This window comes from Camelina sativa, chromosome 9 (assembly GCF_000633955.1).
Source record: "Camelina sativa cultivar DH55 chromosome 9, Cs, whole genome shotgun sequence".
Classification (NCBI taxonomy): domain Eukaryota; kingdom Viridiplantae; phylum Streptophyta; class Magnoliopsida; order Brassicales; family Brassicaceae; genus Camelina; species Camelina sativa.
In genome coordinates, this window is record NC_025693.1 from 25,188,850 (window position 1) to 25,199,653 (window position 10,804).

A 10,804-nucleotide genomic window follows, 5' to 3' on the forward strand; every position below is an offset into this window, starting at 1 on the left:
CACATTAAAAGACGAAATAGTAGAAGACCCCGAACTTGAGTGAGAGTGACCCTGCACCATATTTGTTTAAGCAAATTGTGAAGAAACCAAGTTTGTATAATGATTTGCTTACTTTATTCATTCGGAGGTATAGCCCTTTTATACATACATGTGAATAAACCCTTAGTACTTTACATATATTGCACTTAAACACCTGTACAATATATTAATCACACATGAGAAATATATAACCCCCAATACCCCCCTCAAGTTGGAGTATGGAGGTCACAAATACCCAACTTGCCAGTAAAATCATCAAACTCCTTGCGACCAAGAGCCTTAGTAAGTATGTCGGCAAGCTGTTCACGCGTAGAAACATATTGTGGAGAAACATATTGTGGAGCAATCACACCACAAACAATCTCGTCACGAATGAAATGACAATCTACCTCAATATGCTTTGTTCTCTCATGAAACACCGGATTCATGCTTATATAGATTTAGCAGACTGATTATCACAATGTAATGGGATAGGATAGGCACAATCAACACCAAGAACGGTAAGTAACTCAAATAGGTTAGAAACTTGGTTTCTTCACAATTTGCTTAAACAAATTGTCACCGGTACACCTGTACAATCGATCTGCCCAATATCCACGTACACCTGTACAGACTTTCGTCTTTTGAGCTTCCATCTCTGTTATATAACAATACAGTATATGAACCACAAGACATTATAATTATATTTTTTTTTTTAAAAACTAGAATCATACAACACATTACTATATATGGTATTATAGGATTTCCTTTTTTTTATAGTTGCAGAATTTTTTCATCTAATAAAAAAATTATAAACTTTTTGCTGGTAAACAATCAGAACTAGTAAGAGATTGATATGGTACGTACCTCGAATCTGACTCAAAATAAGAAACATGATAACATAAGAAAACAAGAATAACGTAGCAGATCTCATAACTATAAGGTTATCTTTACTTTCAAAAACTCGTACTATAAGTTTTCATTTATTGTTTAACACCGGCCAGTGATAAATAGATCCACACATGATAAAGATAGTTAAATCTATTAAAAGATAAGGGTGGAGCTAAGTCAACATCTTTATTTGAGATTACTGTATATATATATACATGTAATCACATTCATTAATAACCAATCAAAACGGAACATATGTTTGTTTTAAATATAAATATAATTAATTGAAATATGGATTGATGATCTTGATCTTACATGATATGATATTGGAGTACTTAGCAATGAGCAACAACACCAAATGTTACAACCAGACTTCAATGACATTTATCTAAAAATAAAATAAAAACACAAAATTTGTAATTGGTAAAAAAAAAAAAAAAAAGATTCATTCAACAAAATCCAGAAAGCATCAGAGCAATGATATTTTTTATTTGGGTAATAATATTTGATACATGAATTAATATTTCTCAATGCATAGTAGATATTTTCAGTCTCGTTCGTCGAACTGGACGGGCCTATTATAAAAAATATGGTATGGGCGAGCATGTGTGGCAAGTACGTTACGGGTGTAAGTAAGCAGCAATAACAAAAATGATTAAACGATTTCAAAGTTGAAATAAATGATTGATGACCTTAACAACAAAACCTACTCCTCAAGAACCTTAAAAGCCCACAATAAACCTAAAGCCCGGCCCATATCCAGATCGTATCCAAAATCATCAATTAGGGTTTTTTTTTTTTTTTTTGTATTTTTCCGGTCTGGGGAACTCACTCAGTTTGATGAGAATCAGCGAAGATGGTGCTGTCGAACAAGAAGCTGAAGCAGAGGATTCGACAAGACTTGGTTCAATCACTATCTGCCTCCGTATACGAGTCTCAGTCTCTGAAAGTGCTTCTTGATTCAGCTAGCCACAAACCCAGATTGTCAAAGAGAGAGAAACGAAGAAATAGCGAAACTTGCGGCGCTAGAGAAGAAGACGACCAAGGAGTCAGAGAGAGTGACGTTGACAATGGTGGGTCAAGCGAGAAAACTGATACGAAGATTATTATTATAAAGAAGAGAAAGAGAGACGATTCTGTGGAAGGCGAATTAGAAGGAGATGAAGGAACTAAGGAAGGGGATCATAACCCCCAGAAGCAGAAGCAGAAGCAGAAAAATAAGAAGAAAAAGAAGAAGAGAAAGGTAAACAAAGCACCAAAGAAGGCTGAGGAAGAAGACAAGGTTAAGGTAGAAGAGATTCAAGTTAATAATACTGACAAGTAAGTTTGTTCATTTGAGCTCTCTGTTGTTTGTAATTATGTATTCAGTTTTTTATGTATATTGACTTCTATGTTTTTGTTTTTGTTTTTTTTTTTCAGCAAAGAAGAAGAAGAAGATGGGGGTGTTGTTCCTAACAAGTTATATGTTGGGGGTATTCCTTATCAGAGTACAGAAGATGAGATTCGTAGCTACTTCAGAAGCTCTGGAGTCATCACTAAAGTTGACTGCAAGATGCGTCCTGAGGATGGTGCATTCAGTGGTATTGCCTTCATCACTTTTGAAGTAAGTTTTTTTTTCGATCTAACTTTGCTGCTTCATTTTTACTTGTGTTGGAACATTGCTTTTTGTTTTGGACTTTTAGAGTTAGTTTCAGAGATATAAAATCAAGGCTTCTTTAGAACACTGTATAGTTGTCAAATGAACTTGGTTAAGTGGACTGTGTCTTAGACTGTACTGACATCTTTATTTCGTTTCATTTTATACAGACTGAAGATGGCGCAAAACGTGCTTTGGCTNACTGTGGAAGGCGAATTAGAAGGAGATCAAGTAACTAAGGAAGGGGATAACCCCCAAAAGCAGAAGCAGAAGCAGAAGCAGAAAAAAAAGAAGAAGAAGAAGAGAAAGGTAAACAAAGCACCAAAGAAGGCTGAGGAAGAAGAAGACAAGGTTAAGAAGGTAGAAGAGATTCAAGTTAATAATACTGACAAGTAAGTTTGTTCATTTGAGCTCTCTCTCTGTTGTTTGTAATTATGTATTCAGTTTTTTTTATGTATATTGACTTCTTGTTTTTTTTTTTTCAGCAAAGAAGAAGAAGTAGTAGATGGGGGTGTTGTTCCTAACAAGTTATATGTTGGGGGTATTCCTTATCAGAGTACAGAAGATGAGATTCGTAGCTACTTCAGAAGCTCTGGAGTCATCACTAAAGTTGACTGCAAGATGCGTCCTGAGGATGGTGCATTCAGTGGTATTGCCTTCATCACTTTTGAAGTAAGTTTTTTTTTTTTCGATCTAACTTTGCTGCTTCATTTTTACTTGTGTTGGAACATTGCTTTAGAGTTAGTTTCAGAGATATATAATCAAGGCTTCTTTAGAATTACTGTATAGTTGTCAAATGAACTTGGTTAAGTGGACTGTGTCTTAGACTGTTCTGACATCTTTTCCTTTCAATTTATACAGACTGAAGATGGCGCAAAACGTGCTTTGGCTTTTGATAGAGCTGCAATGTAAGTAATCTATATCTATAACTCGTGGCTGAAGACATTCCTTGGTTATATATATATATATATGTGGTTGTGAAATCCTTCTTTACTTTACTTTTACTACCAGGGGTGATCGGTTTTTGACAATCCAGCAATACGTGAAAACAAGCACCCCTTCCATTCCCAGAAGGAAAACATCGTCTGGCTTCGCTCCAGAAATGGTGGATGGCTATAACAGGGTTTACATTGGGAATTTAGCTTGGGACACAACAGAGCGTGACATACGGAAACTCTTCTCTGACTGCGTAATAACCTCAGTGCGGCTGGGCAAAAACAAAGAGACTGGGGACTTTAAAGGGTACGCGCATGTGGATTTCAAAGATAGCGTGTCTGTGGCGATTGCGCTGAAGCTTGATCAGCATGTTATTTCCGGAAGACCTGTCAAGATATGCTGTGCCCTTAAAGAGAGACCAGCAGCAGTGGAAGAGACTTATGCTGCTGCTCCTGATGATCTAGTACCGGCTAACGAAGTTGATAACGGAAACTACTTTGCAACCACGGTTAGCAGCGGTAAAGTCAAAAGGAGGGTCTGTTATGAGTGTGGAGAAAAGGGTCATCTTTCTACAGCCTGTCCCAAAAAGCTACAAGATGGTGCTGATGATCAGGCAAACTCAAAGCTGGGTCGTGAGGAGGCTGTCGATGGGTATGCTCTTCAAAAGACTAGTGGTGATTCTTACTACTACATGAATGAGACTTATGCTGCTACGAATGAAGCTGATAACGGAAGCGTTGTTGGTAAGGTGAAAAGAAGAAACTGTTACGAGTGCGGAGAAAAGGGTCATCTTTCTACTGCTTGTCCAAAGAAGCTTCAAAACACAAACTCAAAGCTGGATCACCAAGCAGGACCGATTCAGGTAACAAGCAATGGTGGTGGTACTTTCATGGACGAAACATATGCTACAGATCCGATATCCGTTGCTGCTGCGACAAATGAAGCTGATGATGTAAACTTAACGTCCCCGGTTAGCACTGGTAAGAAGGTCAAAAGGAGAAACTGTTACGAGTGTGGAGAAAAAGGTCATCTGTCTTCAGCTTGTCCTAAGAAGCTGCAAAAACAAGGCTGACCTGATTGATAATGATCCCCACCCCACAAGCTCTCTCTCTCTCTCTCTCTCTCTCTCTCTCTCTACAAAAACATTGTAACAAACAATAGTGTTATAAAATTTTGTTTTACATTTCAATTTTTTTTGTAATGGGAAGGACGTGGACCACTTTTTTTGGTAGAAGAGTGGAGTTGTTTTTTTTTTGGTCCTCATAATGTTAGAGAAATCATAAATTGTTTCTGTGTTGCTTTTACTATGATCGATCTTATACAATGCACCAATGCTCTACACTATTATTAGTAATCTTTTTTTGGTTAATGTGATCTTCTTCATTCAATTATATATCACCTAGTTTATATAACCTAAGGTTTGTTTTCAAAAGGCTCTTTTAATTTTTTTTTTTTTTTTTTGCAATTAATCAACAAAAAAAAAACCAATGGCCACGTTTCCTTTCTTTTTTTTTTAAAAACTCCAAATCCAAATCCAAATACATCAGCATCACATAAACCCAAATCTCTAATCTTTAGTCTCTTTTTAGTGTTGGGGACTTATCTCTCTCTCTATCTCTATAGAGTGCATGCTTTTTAGTAAAGCTCGAAACCCAGAAGAAACACACACTAAAAAGAACTACTTGATTCAAATCGTAGAAGAAGAAGAAGAAGATAGAGTATTGGGTTTATAAAAAGATGGGACCTTTAAAAACGATAAAGAAGAAGAAGAGAGCAGAGAAGAAGGTTGATCGGAACGTGTTGCTAGCTGCTGCTGCTGCTGCTGCCGCCTCCGCATCTGTTGCTCTCAATAACAACGAAGACTCACCATCTTCTCATTCCTCCTTGGATTGGTGGGATGGCTTCTCTCGCCGTCTTTCTGGTAAATAAATCTATTCTGTTTTCGCAGCAATTTCACAATCTTTGAGAGAATTGAGAAAAAGAGCAATTTTGTTTCTAGGGGGATTTTTAGATTGAGATTAGTAATGTAGGAGGGGGCAAAGAGTTGTTTCTTTATTCAACAATCTTTTACTTTGTTTCGATCTATTGATTTTGTAGTTTCTGGGGTTTTGTGACTTGTGACTTGTTTTATTCGATTGTGGTATGCTTACTTAAGTGAGAGAGCTCTGAAGGGGTTTTATTAAGTTGAGATGAACTTGATTCTTTTTAAAATTATGCAACTTTTGAGCTAGTAGTGCCCTGCTCTGCTTTTAGTGTTTCGATTTTTTTAAGTGATATGAATCCTTTTTAAGACTTTGGGGGGGAGAGTAGCAGACTCTTCTGACTAGACTGTGTTTCTGTAACCAATCCTGCAAGTTATTTTGTTTTCTGATCATGACATTATTGAATCTTTGTGACTGACAACACTCAGCTACATGTTTTCGATACTGTGATTGAAAATTGTCCAACTACATTAGTTTGTTGCATTTATCTCCTTCCTTCTCCTCCTCATGTATAAATCCTCTTTGTAGTAGGTCAATGATAAAGCCAATTGATGATAAGTGCACATTAGCTCTTCTTCTTTTAGTTTTTACAACTATTGAATTTAAGCTGGTTCAGTGTTTTATGAGCTTTAATAGTGATATTTGAACAGTTATGGATCTTTTACAGTGATAATATGTCTTTGTTCTAAAAGGGAAATAAGCTTGGCTTTGTTGTTGATCAATGTCATGTTTTTTATTTATCTCCTTTGTTAGGTTCATCGGATCTAAAGACATTTGAGTCAGTTTTCAAGATATCAAGGAAGACATTTGACTACATTTGCTCTCTTGTCAAAGATGATTTCACAGCAAAGCCTGCAAATTTCAGTGACTCTAATGGCAAACCTTTATCTCTCAATGACCGCGTAGCTGTGGCACTTAGGAGGCTTGGCTCTGGCGAATCTCTCTCAGTCATTGGGGAGACCTTTGGGATGAACCAGTCAACAGTCTCCCAAATCACTTGGCGCTTTGTAGAATCAATGGAAGAGAGAGCATTGCACCATCTCTCATGGCCTTCGAAACTCGATGATATAAAATCAAAGTTTGAGAAAATCTCTGGTCTTCCTAATTGCTGTGGCGCTATCGACATTACACATATTGTTATGAACCTTCCTGCTGTGGAACCTTCAAACAAAGTTTGGCTGGACGGAGAAAAGAACTTCAGCATGATATTGCAGGCTGTAGTGGACCCGGACATGAGATTTCTCGATGTAATCGCTGGTTGGCCTGGAAGTTTAAGCGATGATGTTGTCCTCAAGAACTCGGGATTCTACAAACTAGTTGAGAAAGGGAAGAGACTGAGCGGGGAAAAGTTTCTGGTCTCAGAAAGAGCCGAGCTAAGAGAATACATAGTAGGGGATTCTGGTTTTCCTCTTCTTCCATGGCTTCTCACTCCATACCAAGGCAAACCCTTGTCGCTTCCTCAAACCGAGTTCAACAGAAGACACTCGGAGACAAGAAAAGCCGCGGAGATGGCATTGTCGAAGCTTAAAGACAGGTGGAGGATAATACACGGGGTAATGTGGATGCCTGATAGAAACCGGTTACCACGGATAATCTTTGTCTGTTGCTTGCTGCACAACATTCTTATCGATATGGGTGACCAAACTTTGGATGATCAAACTTTGTCTCACCAACATGACATACATTACAGGCAACGAAGCTGCAAGCTTGCGGATGAGGCTTCATCGGTCTTGAGAGATGAACTCTCTGATCAAATGTGGGGGAGCGCTTGATGATTACCTTTTTTCTCTCCCGGTTTGTCTGAGTCTTTCGTAATTTGCTTCTGTTTCCTTCTGGTAATTTTGTTTACCATTACATTTTTCGTTTCATCTACTGAAAAATTCACCTATTCTTTCGAGACAACTAAAAATGTGTAACTTATAAAAATGTTATGTTGAACTTTTACAACTTGTATTTCGTTCAGACTAGTCAATTTCTTCATCGCCGTCTAAACTCATTGCAATTGATTGATTGAATACTAAGCTGTAGAAGGCCGCATAAGCTGATTTTATTGAACACTAACAAAGAGACAATTAAAGGTAAACTTAAAACAAACAAAAATAACATCCAAATAGAAAACAACAATTTGTATATAATATAGCCATATAGGTTTGAGTTCATGTTTCCGAATCTTCCTAACTATTATGTCATTTCTTTATAACATGCCTTGTGACTTGTTTTGTCTTCTATGATCAAAAATGACAATGTAATACGTACATTGGTTTTTGCTTTCAGTACATTTTGATTGAGATCATAAGCTGTAGCAGACAACCTTTCTTTTATGGATTAATGTTATTGTATTCAAACTTTCTTATTGAGTATGCAATACATAGGAGGAGGATTTGGTTTGCGTGAGAAACAACTAAAGAAGTACATTCTAAAACTCTAACTTAAAAACACTTTCGAAACAAAAGGAATTAAAAAAAAGTTATAACCAAAATACAGATTGACCCCAAAAAAAAAAATTAACAATACAGAGAAAGCAAAGAAGATTATCTTTTTCAAACTTTATTAAGAGCTTCAACTGATTATAAAAGACAATGGCTTTCTAAAGGAATGGTGGAAGTATCACCCATCGTCTTGGATACTTTGGCTTCCCATCTTTTCCATCAAATATCTGCAATACCAATATCAAAACCCCAACAATAAGAACCACAACAGAAACAGAAAAAAGAAACAAAGTTTTGAAAACTTTCAGTTGTAGCAAAATGGTTAGATGGAAGCTTTGTTTACCTTTCTCAGACGGCTGTGCTTTCCAAGAGCCCAATTGGTCATGATGAGAGCAGCAACAGCGAGGAAAACGTATCCAGCAACAGTCTGTGTAGCGATGTTGAATCCTAGCCATTGGTAAATCTCGGTCGTGTAATTGGCACATGTAACAATGTTGAAGAGGAAACCGCGTGGAATCTGGTAGCCTCCAGACCCGCTAGGGTCCCTAAGATTCTTCAGCAAAATGTGACAGTAGAAGTTTGCGACTTGGCAGACCAAACCAAAACCGAAACCAATCTTCATCTGAAGGTCACTGACTGGTGTGTACAAGGGATGGTTGACGTAATACGCAATGTAAGCACCAAAGCTCCAGTAATAAGCACAGTTCCTGAACACATTCGCGATTGGGGAGGTTGCATGGCTGAACCGGTGAACGAAAAACGTTTCCAAGATCCGTTTGAAGTAGTGAAAGCACCAGTAGTACATAGCGTACGTCTGGACCGGATGGATCACACGGTCCTCTCCATAGCCAAGGAACTTGTAAACAGGTAAGTAGTAAAAGACCGGGTAGATAAGGAGAGGGCCAAGATACTCGAAGAAGAAGAGCGTGCGGTAGGAAACTTGTGCCCCCAAGTCTTTGAAGACTACGGTTAAGGAGTTGTTGTTTCCATCACAGTACTCCTTGAGTGATTTCTTGCTATTGAGGACAACAGGTTTCTCCTTTGATCCAGGAGCTACAGGAAGAGTCAGTCTTTGCCTCGACGGGTAAAACTTCTTAGCTGTTGAAACAATAAAACCCAAATCACACCTTTTTTAAACCAACTGATAAAATACCATAATACATTTAGTAAATCTATTCAAAGATGTGAAGAAGAAAAAACTTCAATACAGTAACTGACTTACTGTAGAGAAACCAGATTAAGATTTGAAGTGACACACTGATTATACATTGTAGTACGAACTAAGAAGAATTCAGATACTGTCATTACAACCTATCGTCATTAATAGACAATCCTAAAGTGAACATTTTTTGTCTGGCTAAAAAGGGACTGATCCATTAATGAGAAAAGGTTTGTGATGATTGATACAGAACCAATACTGTGTATAGAAGCTTAAGGTGATCCTTCTCACCACCATAAAGCATTATCAAAATCTAGATACTCCTTATATAAACCCATAAGCATCAAATTCAAAAAGGAGGAACTCAAAACAGATTAAAACAGCAATGTAAATGACATATAACACTAGCTTACACAGTCAAGACTAGATCTATTTTGAACATTTCGACAAGTCAAAATCCCTAGTAAAAATGAAAACTTTACCTCTCTTATGAAACGCTTCTTNCTTCCCATCTTTTCCATCAAATATCTGCAATACCAATATCAAAACCCCAACAATAAGAACCACAACAGAAACAGAAAAAAGAAACAAAGTTTTGAAAACTTTCAGTTGTAGCAAAATGGTTAGATGGAAGCTTTGTTTACCTTTCTCAGACGGCTGTGCTTTCCAAGAGCCCAATTNTACACACAAAATTCGAATCAGCAACCCTCAAATCAATAAAAAAAGAATGAAACTTTCCCTACATATCTCCATGGGGGATATCGAGCAAGCAAACTAACTAAAGGAACAAAAACCCTCAAAATCACATTATAGGAACAGACCCACTAAGAAGCAGATCGGAGAAAGAGTATCAAAATTACCGAATCGGGGAGGTCGAGAGGAGCCTTGAGAACTTCTCTGCCGCTGCGAGAGACGATGGTGACCTTCATGACGATTAAGCGGAGCAAACGAGGAAGACCCAGATGAGGAAATTGAGAGAAAGAGAAAGGAAACTAAATAGAGAGAAGGAAGAAGAAGAAGACGAGATTGAGCATTGAAGAGGGATGTAGTTGGGAGTAGGAGAACTAACTATCTTCCCAACTTATACCATTGGGACCATTTATTTTAGTTTGCTACCTCACCCTTTTTTTTTTTTGGTCCAAAAATAAAACATTTGTTGCAAATAATGGCTTTTGTTTTAAGGGTAAATTAGCTGAGTAGCCCAAAAAAAAAACTAACAAATAATATAATCATCTATTCAAAAAAATTAGAAAAGTAGGATCAAGGGTAGTGTAAATTATTANGTGAACGAAAAACGTTTCCAAGATCCGTTTGAAGTAGTGAAAGCACCAGTAGTACATAGCGTACGTCTGGACCGGATGGANTAGTGTAAATTATTATTTTGGGTTTTTGGTTTAAGGATAATGGTGGATAGGGGTGGACGGCAGTGGTGGTAGACGGTGGTCCGGTGATCCGGCGGTGGTCCAGCGGTTCTCCGGCGATGGTCCGGTGATATGTCGGCGGTGGTCCGGCGGTTCTTCAGCAGTGATCCAGCGGTAGTGGTTGGAGGAAATCTAAATCCTAAAGAATATAGTACATTAGGAACCTTAGTGGTGATGATGGTAAAAATATGGTGGTGGTGGTGGCTGCCAGAGGTGGTTGTGGCTGCCGGAGGTGGTTGTAAAGGGTGGAGATGGTGGTTTTAGGGGGTGGGGATGGTGGTGGTAGAGGGGTGGAGATGGTGGTGAAAGAGGGTAATATAGTATATATTATA

At 37.9% G+C, this 10,804-nt stretch overlaps 2 protein-coding genes and 1 pseudogene across 4 annotated transcripts; 2 read left to right on the forward strand and 1 right to left on the reverse strand.

The window, feature by feature from the left end:
• LOC104712165 (RNA-binding protein 34-like) lies at positions 1,715-4,785 on the forward strand. 3 transcript variants are annotated; one of them, XM_010429000.2, is made up of 5 exons: positions 1,715-2,054; positions 2,757-2,937; positions 3,031-3,217; positions 3,407-3,453; positions 3,557-4,785. In XM_010429000.2, the coding sequence occupies exons 1-5, from the start codon at positions 1,766-1,768 to the stop codon at positions 4,551-4,553; spliced, it is 1,701 nt and encodes a 566-aa protein (XP_010427302.1). In that variant the 5' UTR covers positions 1,715-1,765; the 3' UTR covers positions 4,554-4,785. The 3 variants fall into 3 exon arrangements, with proteins under 3 accessions (XP_010427302.1, XP_010427303.1, XP_010427304.1); XM_010429001.2 differs by lacking the exon at positions 2,757-2,937 and having other exon boundaries at positions 1,715-2,229; XM_010429002.2 differs by lacking the exons at positions 2,757-2,937; positions 3,031-3,217 and adding an exon at positions 2,329-2,512 and having other exon boundaries at positions 1,715-2,229; positions 3,557-4,664.
• LOC104712166 (putative nuclease HARBI1) lies at positions 5,040-7,435 on the forward strand. The gene is made up of 2 exons (XM_010429003.2): positions 5,040-5,402; positions 6,217-7,435. The coding sequence occupies exons 1-2, from the start codon at positions 5,219-5,221 to the stop codon at positions 7,233-7,235; spliced, it is 1,203 nt and encodes a 400-aa protein (XP_010427305.1). The 5' UTR covers positions 5,040-5,218; the 3' UTR covers positions 7,236-7,435.
• Positions 7,789-10,091, reverse strand: LOC104712167 (annotated as a pseudogene).